General features: G+C 55.3%; 2 protein-coding genes across 11 annotated transcripts in view; one reads left to right on the top strand and one right to left on the bottom strand.

Moving 5' to 3' along the window:
* Window positions 1–1475: 1475 nt before the first annotated feature.
* On the top strand, window positions 1476–9296 carry CDPF1 (cysteine rich DPF motif domain containing 1). The gene is made up of 7 exons (XM_070053053.1): window positions 1476–1608; window positions 3725–3842; window positions 4081–4179; window positions 4376–4396; window positions 4482–4594; window positions 5403–5514; window positions 7872–9296. The coding sequence occupies exons 3-7, from the start codon at window positions 4132–4134 to the stop codon at window positions 8016–8018; spliced, it is 441 nt and encodes a 146-aa protein (XP_069909154.1). The 5' UTR covers window positions 1476–1608; window positions 3725–3842; window positions 4081–4131; the 3' UTR covers window positions 8019–9296.
* A 524-nt stretch (window positions 9297–9820) lies between these two features.
* Window positions 9821–16040, bottom strand: part of PPARA (peroxisome proliferator activated receptor alpha) — a 68781-nt gene continuing 62561 nt past the window's right edge. For 7 of the 10 annotated variants that reach the window (XM_051828150.2, XM_051828155.2, XM_051828149.2 and 4 more), the window contains one exon: window positions 9821–15313. In XM_051828150.2, coding sequence (XP_051684110.1) covers window positions 15066–15313 — 248 coding nt within the window. In that variant the 3' untranslated portion in view covers window positions 9821–15065. Of the gene's footprint in view, window positions 15319–16040 lie in introns of all 10 variants that reach the window. The other 3 variants (XM_070053051.1, XM_070053050.1, XM_051828158.2) reach the window with 1 other exon arrangement.

Raw genomic sequence — 16040 nt, 5'->3', positions numbered from 1 at the left:
AACAGTTGGCTTCCCTTCCCAGGAGGGAAGCACGAAGTGTTGGGGAGAAGAGTTCCCACCTAGGAGGCCAGCTACCATGTTGATGGGGAGCTGTGTAGCACTTGAGAGTTCCTGAAGATGAAGGGAGGCTCAGGTCATAAACACGCACCCACGTGGGCAGTTGTAGCCAGAGAGGCTCCAGGGAACTGCTGAGGCCCAGGGAATGGGAGAAGCCAGGAAGGGGACCAGGACAAACTGATGACTGTCAGATGAGGACTGGGGGCAACAGCTAACAGTCTTCCTGCGAGTCCAGATTCTCAGCTTCAAGGTGAAATGGAAATGTGGCCGAGCTGCGAGATTTCTTCTATGCACATGAGAAGTCAAGAGAGTATCAGGACCCGCAACAGCTTCTGCAAGTGCTTCAGGAAGTCTTTGTTCAACTGTTTTTCCAGGGATGGGGCAGGTGTAGTCCAGAACACCTGGCTGCAGTCCAAGGAATTCTTGGGCTTGTTTCCCATCTAGCTCCCGATTAACTCCCTGGGGTTGCATTTTACATGCAGGGCTCTCTCTCCCTCCATAACCTCACCAAACAAAGAACTGGCCCTTGCTCCTCCTCAAGCTATTTTGTTATTGTGTTGACGTGTATATTTAAGGTGTGCTTCAGGAATTTCAGTTACCACTAAACAAATGTCTTTAGACCCCAGTGTTATTGGCAGCAATGGCAAGAGGTGGACTGGCCTGTTTGTACCTGCAAATTGGGTGCCATGGGCTTACTCTCCTACAGTAACTCCCCACCCCCACGCCCTGTTGTTATTAGCAATTCTGTTATTTTAGACTTAACCTGCCGTCTGTTGTTTTCAATGTGGACCTGCAGTGGCCAGAAAATCATCTCTGCAGAATTTACTAATGGCCCCTGCAGTTCCAAGGCATACTTCTCCCTGGCAGTAAACAATCTTAGGCCGTTTGGGGATGGGAGAGCAGCAAGCAGGGACGGTCCCCCAGGCACAGGTGAAAACCCACTGCTGCTGGGCTGAGGGTGGTCTCCAGCTGGCTGGAGCTGGCGCACAGGCAAAGCCGGGACTGCTGGCTTCAGCATCCAAGGCCCGGCCCCACAGGTGCTGGAGTGGGGGGCCGCTCGGGGTTCTCGGGGCTGGGACACCGCTGGAGACTGCTGGAACCAGGGCTAGGCTCAGGTGCAGTCCACCGGGGGTGGGGTTGGGGCTTGCGGGCCGCCTTGATGCTTTCTAGGTGGACGGTGGGTGACAGGTCCCGAGGAGACGCTCCATTAAGGTCGCAGAAGACAGGGCTCGCTTTAACCCACCGTGTCCTGATGGGGAAGAGGCAGCAGCAGCCCCCGGGCCGGCGCGGGACCGACCTGTATGGCAGGACCAGCGAGCAACCCCGGACGGGCCCAGACACGCCGGCCGCCAGGCAGAACCCCAGCACCCAGGCTGCCCCAACGCCCATGACACCGCGGCTCCTGGGACCGGAACGACGGCACCCGGGCGGAAGTCGACTGGGACGCCTGGTCGGAACTGCGCCTGCGTCGTCCCGGCGCCCGGCGCCGAGGAGCGGGGCCGCGCAGGCGCCGTGGGACTCGGAGCTGCACGGAGCTGCGCGGTGACGGAGGTGAGTGCCGGCGTCGGTCGGGGAGGGGGCGCGCGTCTGCGGTCCTCCCGGCGTCCTGGGCCCTGGGGCCGGGCCTGACGCCCCTGGGAAGGCTCGGGGCCGCGGAGCCGGAGCGCAGAGGGGGACGGCGGCGCCCCGGGCGAGCCCGCCCGCCCACGCCGTCCCTTCCGGCGCTGCTCCTGCCGGCGGGGCGCCGCCCCTACGCACTCCAGGATACGGTGTCAATGTTTTTAGGAATTACCCTGCTGAAATGCAGAGAGAAAAGAGTGAAAAAAACCAACGCAGATCAGAACATCCAAGAACGTGGAGCCATGTCAAACGGTGTAAGACGTTTCTCCTTGGAATCTCAGCTGAAGAGAAAAAAATATATTTTCCTAACGAATAAAAGGTCCAAAGTAGGAATCAAAGACTTTGCTTCAAGAAACACCATCTTTGTACGCTACATTTATGAAGGTACCTCAGAAAGCTTGTGGAGCAGATTCATTATCTTAAAAATTTGAGAGAGCGGAACATGTAGATGCTGATTCATTCCCCCCAAAGTCCTGTAATGGCCAGTGCTGAACTGGGTCAAAACCGGAATCCTGGAACTCAGTCCACGTCTTCCCTATGAGTGCAGGCACCCAGGTACTAGAGCTATCACTGCCACCTCCCAGGATCTGCAGTTAGGAAGCTGGAATCAGGAGGCAGGGTCAGGCCCTGATGAGCCCAGCTACTCTGATGTGAGACCTGCACATTTTAACCGCTAGGACAAAGGCCTGCCGCAACATTATCTTTCAATTCCCTTTTCCGTGAACTGTTTGAAGTACTCTCCTGTTGAAATAGCTCGAGGTCAAAGATGACATGATCAGGAAGCCAGAGGGATTCCATGGTTGCACAGTAGAGGTGCAGGGAAAGCCTCTTAGGTGGAAGGCACGGCAGGAAGGAAGGCAAGGTGAGAGTGCGCCAGGAATATTGCAGGATAAGCCCTGAACCACTGGAACTGCTGACTGCGGGTGGGGGCAATGATGTGGGAAGAGGCAGAAGGACACAGAATAGACCTTGGATCCCAAAGAGGGGAGTTAATTCTTCAGTCAGTTGAGGAGCCACGTAGATCTTAAGTGGGAGAACAGCACTTTCCCCCACCAACACCCAAAGCCTTGGATTAGGTAAATGCTGTTGAATTTCTCATGCTTTTTCTACATCTGTTGGAATGATTACATACGGTTGCTGTCGTGGACTGCATTCATTGGATTTGTTATTATTATTTTTTTTTTAACACATTTTATGTTCTTGAAACTGGTTTGTAGTTTCCCTGTAATGGCTTTGTCTGGTGTTATTGAGATAATCCTGGCGGTTTTGGTGTCTTCATAAAATCACTGAGAACGTGTTCCTTTGTCCTGTAGGTTCTGAGATAGTACAAACCAGACTTTTTCTTGTATTACTTTTTCCTTTAAGTGCTAACAGTGTTTGACTAGATATCTGCACCTGAAGGGTTTTTATGTGTTCTTTTATTTCATTCCCAGGGGATGTATCATTAGGAATTCAGTTTCCTTAGTAGATAAAGGACTATTGCAGCTCCCAGTTTATTCTTGAGTTATGTTTTGATAATTGGTGCTTTTGAAAGAAATCTATCTCATCTGAAATTTCAAATTTATTGCTAAAAAGCTGCTTACAAATTCTCACCATCCTTTCAGTGCCTCCAGTCTCAGTGCTGTCCCCTCTTTCATTCGGAGTCATGGGAATGTGTGTTTCCTTTTTTCTTGATAAGTCCAGTTAAAGGTTATTAATTTTGTTAATCTTTTGACATCCACAGCTTTGGTTTTATTATGCTTTTTGTTTCTTTAATTTCTGTTTTTCATTATGTTCTGTTTCCTATTCACATTGAATGATTTGTTTTTTTTTATAGTTTTAAGGTAGAAATTTATTTTTCCTAAATATTTTATTTATTTGAGAGTTAGAGTTACAGACAGTGAGAGGGAGAGACAGAGAGAAAGGTCTTCCATCTGCTGGTTCATCCCCAAATAGCCACAACGGCCGGAGCTGTGCCGATCCAAAGCCTGGAGCCAGTAGCTTCCTCCGGTCTCCCACACGGGTGCAGGGGCCCAAGGACTTGAGCCATCTTCTTTTGTTTTCCCAGGCCATAGCAGAGAGCTGGATTGGAAGAGGAGCAGCCGGGACTAGAATCGGCGCCCATATGAGATACTTGCGCTGCAGGCAGAGGATTAACCTACTGTGCCACAGCGCCGGCCCCTAAGGTAGGAATTTATTTATTTATTTATTTTAAAGATTTATTTATTTACTTGAAAGTCACAGAGAGAGGAGTTGCAGAGAGGTAGAGAGAGAGAGAGGTCTTCTATCCACTGGTTCACTCCCCAGATGGCTGCAAGGGCCAGGGCTGGGCTAGGCTGAGGCCAGGAGCCAGAAGCTTCTTCTGGGTCTCCCATGTCGGTGCAGGGGCCCAGACACCTGGACTGTTTTCTGCTGCTTTCCCAGGCTATTCACAGGGAGCTGGACGCGGAGCAGTCAGGATATGAACCAGCATTCATGTGGGACGCTGATCGCAGGCAGCAGTGTTACTTGCTGTGCCACAAGGTGACCCTGTCATCAATTTTTAGTTTAACCATTTGGGGCTGGATTAGGTATTTGATGATTTCAGCATTCCAAAGTTCAAGGTGTGTTTAATGGCCTACCACCTAATCTTCTGTTGAGTATGTCACATGTACTTAACTATAACGTGTGACCAAGAAACCTTTCTTGCTTGCTCCGACCTGAGTTTTCTTGTCTGCAGGAGGGGCCTGGCCCTGTGTCGGTGAGAAGTCAGCAGGCTGGGTGCGCTTCAAGGTGCTGGTGGTGGCCTTTCTGAAGGTGACGGGCTGTGTCTCTGGCCCTTGCAGATGGCGGGTGAGGCAGAACACCATGCCCTAGGTGTGTTTGAGTGCCAGCTGTGTGCCTTGACAGCTCCCTACAGCTACGTGGGCCAGAAGCCTCCCAACACCCAGTCTGTTGTGTGAGTACACGCTGTGTGGGCTATTCCCCCGGATGGCCCTGTGCAGAACTGGTTGGTGGCCCCTGTGAGTCGGACTCCTGGCTGGAGGTTGGTGCTCTAGGCCCATCGCTACCCAGGCTCTGGAATATTCAGGTATGACCTAGGAGGCACCAAAATGGTTTCAGTGCCATCTGACTCTTCCAGAATCCCAGCCTCTATTTATCCCATGCAGACCAGGGTTTGGCACTTGCTCCATTCGGGGCCCTCAAGCACAGTGGCACAGGCTGGGGCAGCGCGGCTGCAGGGCACAGGGAGCACGGTGCCACGGCCTCATTTGGTGACTCTGCAGGTAGAAAGCCCATGTCTGGCTGTCTTTATGCTGCTGGGAGTGAGTCCTGAGGACTCACCGGGTTCTAGTCCCGGTCAGGGCGCCGGATTCTGTCCCGGTTGCCCCTCTTCCAGGCCAGCTCTCTGCTGTGCCCCGGGCACAGGTCAGAGCAGATCGCCAGGCTGCTGGGCTTGTTTCTTGGCCCCCAGCTTATGCTTCGTCCAATGTCCCACTGTAGACAAGCTGACCAGTGTGGTTCTCAGGTGGGACACAGTGGCGGGGGACCAGGCGTCATTGGGCTTTGGCTGTCACGTGCACCCTATGGGTCTCGTTCTGATGTGCAGTGTGAGGCTCCCTGCTTGTGGTGTTGGGGAGGGCTGGGGTGCTGGCATGAACCCTGGTGGCGCCACCCCGCTGCATGGGCTCGGGAAGGCCAGCATTGCTGCTCCCACTGGGTTTGCTCCAGGCAAGGCGGCCCCTGTGACAGCGTTTCACCCACAGGCTCCTGGAGGAGAGCTACGTCATGAAGGATCCCTTCTCCTCGGACAAGGCCACGTTCCTGGTGCTGGGCTCGCGGTGCAGCTTATGCAGCAGGCTGGTGTGTGTGGGCCCGGTACGTAAGTGGCGTGGACACCCTCGCAGCCTTCCAGGACACCACGTGGGTAGAGGGGAGCGCTCTGTCAGCGGGTCCGCCCTGGTTCAGATGGAGCTCTGCAGCCAACTCCAGGCCCAGGCCTCAAAGGAGGGCACGCGAGGCTGAGTGAAAGGGGCTCAGCCTGGGGTGAGGAGCAGAGAGAGGTTCCTAGGGGCTCTGTGCGAAGTCCCCACCAGCAGTGCAGTGACCGTCTTTCTGGATGTCCTGGGAGGGACCTCCAGAAAGTATTGTTCCTCTCTGAACAGACGGTACCGCATCTGGTGCGTGCCTGGTCCTGTGCCAGGGACCGTTTTACAAGTGCAGCTTCTCTTAGTCATGCCCTAAAGCTAGTGAGGAAAAGTAGCCTTACACCCACTATTTTTTTTTTAAATTTATTTATTTGTTTGAAAGGCAGAGATACAGACAGAAAAGGAGAGAAAGAACTTCAATCTGCTGGTTTACTCCCTCAGTGGCCACAACAGCCAGGGTTGGGCCAGGCTGATGCTAGGAGCTTCTTCCAGGTCTCTCACGCGGGTACCAGGGCCCAAGCAGTTGGGCCTTCTGCTGCTGCTTTTCCAGGCATTAGCAGAGAGCTGGATCGTATGTGGAGCAGCCAGGTCTTGAAATGGCACCCATATTGGATGCCAGCACTGCAGTCAGCTGCCTAACCTTCTACACCACAGTGCCCGCCCTTACACCCACTTTAAAGGGAACTGAGCTTCAGAGAGATAAGTGGGCCGAGTTCAGCTGGATAGCTGAGTTGCTGTTTGGAGTCCCGAGGATGGACTGAGGTCAGGAGTGTGGCTGTTGTCACTAGAGTGGTCCTGGAGTCTTGAGAAGTCCCTGGGCGTCCGCTAGGGGCACACGCACACAGGGAAGCTGTGTCACAGCCATGCCGAGCCGTCAGCTCCTGTCCTGCTAAGGTCAGTAGGTGAACCAGGTTGGGGGTGGGTGGAGCCTCAGCACGGGCAAAGGCATGAAAGAGGGAGAGCCCGAGTTTCCTGGAGGAGCTAGCGGGGCTGTGGCTGTGGAGGTAGAGAATGAAGGTGGGAATGGTGGGGTGGGGTGGGGTGGGGTAGCCTGGTGCAAGGCCTTGAATGCTGTACCTTGGACTTGCGCTGCACTGGGCAAGCAGGGGGATGGGCCCATGTGGCGTCAGAAATCCCCAACTGACTGGCACTGTGGCTTAGTGGGCTACGCCTCTGCCTGTGGTACCAGCATCCCATATGGGCACTGGTTAGATTCCCGGCTGCTCCTCTTCCGATCCAGCTCTCTGCTGTGACCTGGGAAAGCAGGGGAAGATGGCCCAAGTGCTTGGGTCCCTGCATCTGCCCAGGAGACCCATAGGAAGCTCCTGGCTCCTGGCTTCAAATAGGCGCAGCTCAGGCCATGCGGACATCTGGGGAGTGAACCAGCGGATGGAAGACCTTTCTATCTGTCTCTCCCTTTCTGTAACTCTGCTTCTCAAATAATAAATGAAATCTTTTTTTAAAAAAAGTGCCCATCTGTGAATAAATGAGGAGTCGTTAGTGAGTGGTCTCCCTGTCAGCAGAGAGCTTCTGAGAACTCTAAGGGGGGGCGTCCCGGCTTAATTGAGGTGTTCTTGCTGGAGCAAAGGCACTCCCCAACAGTGGCCTCGGGCACATCATTGATGGCTCGTTTTTCTTCTGTGCAAGGGTCCAGAACAGGTGGTCCTGGCTGGACCAGCCCTGCTGACATCCCCCACCCACAGCATCCGCTTGGGCCCAGTGTGGCTGTTGCACCTCCTGCTATCACATCCACATCCGAGCTAGGAAAGGACAAGGGACACACTCCCGTTCCTTCTAAGGGCCTGACTAGGAGGCTGCTGACACCCGTGTCCAGACAGTCCCGTGGCTGTGCCCAGTGGCATGGGGTTGGAGTGCTGTCTAGCTGGGTGCTGCACACCAGGTTGGGTCCCAGGGGTTCTAGTGTTGAAGACGGCAGGCGATGGGACATGGTTGGACAGTTGTGGCTTCCTGCCCAGAACAGCCGCTCCTCCACAGCCTCCTTGGTCTGTGGGTCTGTACCTCCCATGTCTGGCTGTGGTAACTGGACAGAGAGGACACTAGGAGTCCTGGGTCTGGGTGTGGCCCGTGCTGCATGCACCTGTCCTGATGGAGTCTGTGGGTTGTGTCCCAGCCTGGATAGCCAGGCTCTCACTGCCTCTCTCCTGGACGCCCTGCCAGGCCCTCATGCCCCTGCTGTCCCTCTCGCGGGTCTGGCTCTGGCCGCCCTTACCCCATGCACCCTGGCCGGCCCCGGGAGAAGCTGCAGTGTGCTCGCAGGTGCTCAGCCCTCCCTCCCCTGCCTCTCAGGAATGCAGTCTGTTCTACGCCAAGCGGTTCTGCCTGCCTTGCGTCCGACAGCACCTCAGTGCATTCCCACAGGAAATTCGGCAAGACGTGGAGAAAAGGACCGCCCCCTCCAAGAAGATCTCCAGCCAGCACAGGTCTCAGACATGAGCTGGGGCCAGGCAGTGGGCAGCACCCTGCAGAGCTGGCTGCCTGGGGCGCCCTGAGCTGAGAGCCCTGTGCCCAGCCTTGTTTCTGGACTGTGTGGGGCAGCATCTGTGCCCGAGGGAGCCGGGTCCAGCCCGCAGTTGCTGCAGGCCAAAGGGCTGTGCTGGGAGGTGACCCAGAGACCGGCATGGGCCCAGATGTGCAGCGACTCCAGCCTGCAGCTGCAGAGCCCCCCAGGGTGAGGCCTCCGAGTGGGTGGCCGGGCAGCCCTCCTCCAGGAGGACGTTTCCACTGAGAGGCCACCGGGGGGAGAGGGGGGCCCGTGGGAAGGTGCCAGGGTATCTAGGAGCCATGGAACAGGCAGAGGGCTGTGATGCTGGGTCTGTCAGGGAAGAAGTCGTGACGATGGCTGCCCCAGGAGCAGGACGGTAGAAGTGGAGGGGTACAGTTTCCACTTTGCATCCCTGTGTGGTGCTCAGGAGGTATTTTTAATCTTGCCCAATGTGTTCATAAAGAACCAGCTTTAAGAAGTAATCCTGGGCCAGCGCCCTGGCTCAATAGGCTAATCCTCCACCTTGCGGCGCCGGCACACCGGGTTCTAGTCCCGGTCAGGGCGCCGGATTCTGTCCTGGTTGCCCCTCTTCCAGGCCAGCTCTCTGCTGTGGCCAGGGAGTGCAGTGGAGGATGGCCCAAGTGCTTGGGCCCTGGACCCCGTGGGAGACCAGGAGAAGCTGCCATCGGATCAGTGCGGTGTGCCAGCCACAGCGCGCCAGCCGCGGTGGCCATTGGAGGGTGAACCAACGGCAAAGGAAGACCTTTCTCTCTGTCTCTCTCTCTCACTATCCACTCTGCCTGTCCAAAAAAAACAAACAAACAAACAAAAAAAAACAGTAATCTTTCCACTGAAACACCTGCAGAGCCAGTGTCCACCAAGGGTGCAGCCACGGCTGGGCTCCTGGGAAGCCGAGTGTTGGCCTCCAGCTGGTTCAGTTCCCATGGGCTCTGGCCGTGCTCCCGCTCAGGCCTGATTGCATTCTCTGCCCACCCGCAGTCAGGACTGCCACAGCGTCCTCACCCATGCTAGCCCTTACCATCGTGAACACAGCTCTGCCTGGCAAGTCCAGCCCGCACCGCCTACTGGATGTTCCCACAGCACCCCCACCCACGGCTTCCACGGTAGCAGTTGGTGGCTCACTGTGTACCCCCGGGACAACAGTCTGTGATCACTGCAAGGCCAGCTGTCATGTCTGATGAAAAATGAATAAAGATTTCACACAGTGATGCGTAGACTGGGATCTATTTTGAGATACCCACACTTAATTTTTTTTTTTTTTTTTACAAAACTTGAGGTCCAGAGAGAGACAGAAATAGATAGCCCCTATGTGCTGGTTCACACAGTGGCTGGGGGTGAGGGGTGGGCAAAGCTGTAGAACCGGGAACTCAACCCAGGGCTCCCACGTGAGTGGCAGGAACCCAACCACTGCTGCCTCCCAGAGTCTGCGTCAGCAGGAAGCTGGAGTCACAAGCCAGAGCCAGGAGTCAAACCTGGGCACTGTGACGTAGGATGCAGGCGGTGTCCTAACCACTAGGCTGGTGCCTGCCCCAATACCCACACTTCTAAAGCCCCCCATTTCATGCGACTGTTCAGAGGAATGGATGTCATATTCTGGGTCCATGCTGCACAGCTGGAGCCACCCTCAGGTGAGTGGCCGTGAGGAGCCCTCTGGCAGACGGTGGACACCACAGCTGGAGACTGGTCTTTTTTGAAATCAACTCAGCATATCAGCCACTCAAACCTCTGCAAGCAATTTTTAAAAATAGTTTATTTTTTAAAACCATTAAGGCAAATCTGTACCCTGAAATTAACTCTTACATTCATCAGTTTTACAGTAGGACTTTCCAAACATATACATTCCCAGTCAATTTCCAGAAATCGATACAGATGGGCTGTTCAATCTCCTAACCAGAAAATGAAGACCCCAGATTTTTAAACAATTAAGGTTATTTTATAGCCATCTTCTAATTGCTTGGAAACAATCAGCTAATGTGACTGGGAGAATGACATCTGTCCTTCTCCGCACACCCGTGATTCCTGAGGTCCCGGACGTACCCGCCCTGCTCGGAAAGGAGAGCCTGCCAGAGCCCGCCCAGCCGTTCCTGCTGTGGAGCTGCTTCTGGTTAGTGCAGAACCAGGGCTGTAAGAACCAGACACTGGGTGAGGCACCCAAGCACCCATCAGACCCTGAGCTCGTCCTGCACACCCTGTCCCTTGGGGTTTGAGCATGGCACTGCTGTGGCTCCCACACATGTTCCAAACACTGCAGTGAGAGAAGCTTGGTCAAGACATTGACAACACGTAGGGAGACTTGCGAAGTCTGGTTTCTGTGCGAGGTCTGTGGTTTCTGCTCTAGGCTTCTGGTTGAGCCATGTGGAAGGGGCGGCGGGAGTCAGCCGCTTCTGTCAGGGTCTTGCCACTGGCCAGGGCTCTTTGGTGATGACCCGGGTTGTCACTCCCTGGATAGCAGGGAGCTGTGCGCCAGGCGGCAGGAGGTGGTGGTCTTCAGCACAGCCCACTGCGTGCAGTCCGGGCCTCTGACATCAGGTTGGAGCAGGCCTTGCTGCTGGGAGTGTGTGCAAGGCCACGTGTGTACTTCCTGCACACGCAGAGTAAATTCTGCCTGGCTCTGGAGCTTCGGCGGGTGTGCACGGGTGTAGTTCAGCTGTCTCCTTACTGAGGCTTCTGTGTGCTGCCAGGAGGTTCGGGAGTCAGGCTTCGAATGTATACATCCACACGGATTTCAAGAGATCCAAATGTTTGTGATTAGATGCATGATTGTCAGTAAAATACTCATATTAGGGTGGTTTTTAAAAAAGATTCCAATCACAGTATTTACGAGCTAGCTATTGACATAGCTCCTTCATGGTACAGTGTAGAAAAATGGTGCTACTCAGCACGAGTGCAGTGATCACGCGGAAGGCACTGAGTGGTGGTCATTTGTGAGGTGCGTTTCTTCTGATGCCTGAAACATGAGCCAACTATGCCTTTAAAAAAGTGCATTTTCCAAACATAGTGATTTTACCATGAGATCAGCCACTCACTAGCCCGACCCTCTCCGGGAGAGGTGCCCAGAGAGTCCCCTGCCCGGGGCCTCATCAAATTCCCGAGTTCTGGATGCTGGCTCCTGGAAGAGGCCGTGGCTAGTGTGTCCCCTTCTCTGGACAAAAACAGGGACACTTTTTCAAACTAGCAAAGTTTTTTTTCCTTAAAAGACAAAAAACAAAACAAAACAAAAACACACACCTGACTTTTGCTGCCTATGATGTAAAAATTGCTGTTTCTCATCAAAGGGTTGATTGCAAATAAGGCATCGAACAGCCAGGGGCCACTCACATACTAGGTGTTCCCAGTGGCTTTGGGCGAGACGCAGGGCTGGACGAGGATGTGCTCTGGTCTGTCCTTGGCGGTGAGGGACTCCACAGGTGGGTCGTGTGTGTCTCAGCTGAGCTGTGCCACACAGCCCCTTCGCCGACACCAAGGTGAGAGAAGTAAAACCTCACAGGCAGCCAACATCCCTGGGCCAGCTCCGAGACAATGCCGGGTTTTCATAAGCCTGCCGTCCGCTCTGCTGCTGCATCCCCTAAAATGGCATTATGCAATCAGGAAGCCACAGGGTGACCCTCGCTGTCTTTACCGTGCAAAACTTGCAGTTTCTCATTGCAGTGGGCACTGTGGCTTCCGGAGGAGTCTAATGGCCACGCACATTCTGAGTGAGACTGCCTTTCTCCTTGCCCTTGTCTGTTTCACAGGCTGGGGGCCTGCACTCCATTAAAATGGCAAGCGACATGAATAAACGCCAGCCACAACGCAGACCTCGGCCCCTGGAGCCTCCGCCAGGATCTTCCCAGGCAGAGGGGCTCTGCACAGCGAGGAAGGCACGCGCGAGTGGGTGGCATGGAGTCCCTTGGGAAGGCACGCCTTGGCTACCAGCAGCACAGAGCCGATTACCCAACACTTACTTGTCGCTTGCTCCACAAAGACAAGCACAGCCCAGCTCCTTTTCTGCCTCGGACTTTTCTGTTCAGCTGGTGACCTCTGAACCTGGGCTTGCACCATGGCTCCCACCAGCACGGGGAAGGTCCACACAGTCCCCTTGACTCACGCAGAGATTCGGGTGGTAAGAAATCCTGGTGCAGCCGAACAAATCAGCCTGGACTAGGAGTTAAGAGGGGCTGGGCCACTTTTAGATAGAGAAGAAAGAAACCCTGCCCGTGGTCGCAGTGCCAAGGCCATGAATGTCAGTGCGTGGCGGCAAGTCCTCCAGGGCTACTTGTTCACAAGGTGAGCCTGCCCGGGGCCGTGCTGGCAAGCTGGGACTTCTGTGCACAGGTGGCTTCCGTGTCTGGTCTGGATCCGCAGTTCTGAACTTAAAACGCCTTCTCCAAGCAGGTGGTCAGGTGCACCTGCCTCAGGCTGGCCGTGCTCCCTGCACACGCCTGGTTTCAGTGGCCAGGAAGAACGGCGCAGCAGAGGGCAGAGAAAGCAGCTAGGCTGGGGCCAAAGCCCCGCTCTGCGCCGAGGCAGCCCCATGGGGGGTTTTCTCTGTAGATGGGGGTGGCTTCCTGTTCCCAGAGCATGGACCAATGAGGTGCGGTGGCCTGCACAGGCGGTGAGCCACGGCAGCCTTTCCCGGTGGGGCCTGCGGTGTTGGAGCCCACAGGTTCTGAAGAGGGCCTTTGAGGGTGGCTGGCTTGCCCTGGGCTCTAGGCGCTGGGAGTGCGGGCTCCTTGGTTGAGACAGTGGGCCCAGATTTAAAATGGAGCTCAGCGAGACACTTCAAACCCCAGGTGGCCACTGGGTCAAGACAGGGACCCCCTGCCCTTCATCTGTGTGCAGGCAGGCAAGGGTGAGCGTGCACTCGGAGGACAGAGCTACTGGGGAGGCCTCTTTCTAAGCGCCACCACCAGGACTGCTGGGGCAGCACGGCACACATGGGGGCCAGGACAAGCAGGGGCTAATTCCAACTCGCTTAGCATCATGTGTCAAGTACTGACTTGTGACCTTGAGCTTCTTCACCCTTGGGAGGCTGTGGGCAGCAGTTCTTTCCCTTGGTATCTTAGGAGGCCCGGGGGGCACGCACATCAGAACAAGCAGGAAGTTCCTTTCTGTGCTCATAGGGTGACCAGAGAGACCCTGCAATGGGCTCTGGTGAATGCGCCAAGCCCACCGGCTTCTCTGAACGCCCGCGTCCCACCGTTCGCTCTGCCAGGCCCCAGCTATCTGCCCTGCGCAGTCAGTGAGGCAACCAGCCTGGAGGCCTTGGAATCCGGCCTCTGCCGTGAGCGCCTCAGGCACCGCCAGCGCCGGAGCTCGCGGGCTCCTGGATGCGCCACGTGGCCCGGAGGCCGGCCACCTTCTCGATTGGCATCCCACATGGAAATGCTTTGCTTCTGATTCCTAAGACACTGGGCAGATTGCCCGCTGCTGCTGGCCCACGGATCCTTTGATTGGATCTTCACAACAATAAAATAAAACCCTAAACTCCACTTCATGTGGAATTTTTCAAAACGGATGTGCTGCCCTAACTTCCGCTCTCCTCTGCTTGAAGTCCACGTCCTGGCCACAGCTGTGTTTTCGTCATACTGACCCTGGGCCCTTCGGCAGCATCAATCCTGTCATTCCTTAATAATGACCTTGGAAGAGCCACGTTTTTCTAAAAGCAGCCTGGGGATGGGGGGGGGGCATGCAACAAGGATACAACCCCATGGCAAGTGCACCGGTGGGCACGTTCAGCCCAGGTCTGGCTGCAGGGGCCATTTGTCTGCCAGATGGACAGCAAGAGACGGCAGTCCCTGGACAGAGGACACCAGCCACCTGGCTTTCCCAGCTGCCCTGAGGTGGAGAGGTTGCTCTTTAAGGCAAAAACACCTATTTTAGGTGTTGCAAAACTGCCTCACACAGCCTAGCACACTTCAAAAAGATCGTGGAAAATGGAATTAAAAGATACTTTTGGTGCAAAATTTGTTTAAAGATCCATGCATAGGTTTTTTTGTAATACGCACTTTCCACGAACTTTCTGAAGACTGCCCATACGGTGGGAAAAGAGACTTAACCTAACTCTGCGTCTGAAATCTGAGACCAGGTAAAACCACGCCTTGAAGGACACACTCTCCAAGTGAGCAGCGGCTCCCGGGCCAGGATGTGAACTCACGTCTGCCTCATTTCCACTCCAGGAGCACCTACTGCCCCCTGGGGTCCAGGGGGAAGAGCGCCACAGTTCAAAAAGCAACATAGGGAAAGACACAGAGCCGCCAAATGGGGCCCAGAGAAAAATCCACAGATCCTCCCCCAGTCTGTCCCTAAAAACACCACGGAGGCCACACACAGCTGAGGGCCCAGGTCTGCTGGGAGCAGGGAGCAGAGGATCCGGGCGGCGCCTGGAGGCCTCCAACGGCCAGAGGCGCTCTCGTTTCCGGGCTTCCCCGCCTTTCCCGCGTACCTGTCACAGCCCCGAAGCGAGCTGCATTCTGCCAGCTTAGCCAAGCGTTCTTCACAGTCCTCCAGCTACGACTGCGGAGCAGCCGTTGTCTCTTCCGTTGGGAGAAACAGCACTGAAGTCTCCGAATAAATACCGTGCTGCTTTTTAAATACTTGACCTTTGGCTGCATCCAGATGTAGGGGATTATAAAAGTTGTTAAAAAGTGCTGATTAGTTTCCAACATTTATGAAGGCACAGGACCACGGGAGGGGGGCACAGGGGAGACGGGCTGTGTGGCTGCAGGTGGCCAGTCAGTGAGACGGAGGACTGCTAGTGTGATGTAAGGCAACGTGCCTCGACTACCGCGGGGTGGGCTACCGTCAGGCTGGTGAACAGCTCTCTCCTCATCTTCCCAGCCGCGGACCACCAGCCTCGGAGACCCAGGCACGTGCTCGGTTGAAGACAAGCCAGACGCGGAGCTGTCCTTGGTTCCCTACAGCTGGGGCGCCCCAGCGGCGATGGGGAAATAGCAGCGTGCCCTGGCAGCCGGCAGGGGTGCTGCTGCCCGCGGCGGTCAGTACATGTCCCTGTAGATCTCCTGCAGCAGCGGGTGCAGCGCCGCATCCGACTCCGTCTTCTTGATGACCTGCACCAGCTGCGCGTGCTCCGTGACCAGCTGCCGCAGGTCTGCCATCTTTTGGAGGAGTTTGGGGAAGAGGAAGGTGTCGTCCGGGTGGTTGCTTTGCAAGTGAAGCCTCAGCACGTGCACGATGCCCTCCTGCATCTTCTCAATGGATCCTATGTTTAGGAGGCCGGGCCGATCTAGTCTCAAAAGGAGAAAGAGACGTTTGAGTGGAGGCACCCCCGCCCCCGGCAGCCCGGGATCGGCTTGCGGGAGCAGACCTTCCTCTCCGACACAGCCTCTCAGGGAGGAGGCGGAGCTGCCCCTGGACGGTGCTGCCTTGGCCTGAACACAGACACAGACTGTCTGCGAAGGACAGGGAAGCCCAGTGGCCACCCCGCGACCTGCACAGACATGTCAGCCCACCCCCGTGGCCTCTTCAGCTGCAGGGAGTGGTCGTGGCATAAAGACTGTTACAGGTGCCCTCTGATGTGAGCCAGGTGAGCAGTGAGAAAGAAGAGGGTGCAGACAGCCGCGGGAGGGGTGCAGAGGCGAGGCAGGGGTCGGACTTGCTGCAGGAAGTGCCATCATCCACGCAGGTAACCCTGCGGCACCTCTGTCCCTGGCACCAGACATTCTGGGACAGACTTACACCATGTATTCTGACTTTTGGTCCAGAAACATCCCAATCCCTATTCAATGACTAATGTGTTCTCTGAAGCTCCACTTTCTACCATGATCTTCAAAAGCGTTGCTAATGATGTATTTTTAAGTCTTCATTTTTATTGTAAAATAAATATAATTATTATGTTTTTAGACAGAGAAAAAACTTAAAATACAGACAGATCACTGCCCCTCCCTAAATAACCTTAACCCCAGCATAGCGGGTGTAGCACTGACCTCACCACGTCTTCTTCTATGTATACA

Source organism: Oryctolagus cuniculus, chromosome 11, assembly GCF_964237555.1.
Source record: "Oryctolagus cuniculus chromosome 11, mOryCun1.1, whole genome shotgun sequence".
NCBI classification, from domain to species: Eukaryota; Metazoa; Chordata; class Mammalia; order Lagomorpha; family Leporidae; genus Oryctolagus; species Oryctolagus cuniculus.
This window is presented reverse-complemented; position numbering and strand designations above follow the sequence as displayed.

What these genes read in the sequence shown, in the direction of transcription:
- CDPF1 (XM_070053053.1), top strand. Translation starts at nt 4,132, where the DNA reads ATGTGGGACGCTGATCGCAGGCAGCAGTGTTACTTGCTGTGCCACAAG. An exon ending in GTTACTTGCTGTGCCACAAG is followed by an intron (nt 4,180 to 4,375) that starts GTGACCCTGTCA and finishes TCTTGTCTGCAG; the next exon opens with GAGGGGCCTGGCCCTGTGTC. An exon ending in CCCAACACCCAGTCTGTTGT is followed by an intron (nt 4,595 to 5,402) that starts GTGAGTACACGC and finishes TTTCACCCACAG; the next exon opens with GCTCCTGGAGGAGAGCTACG.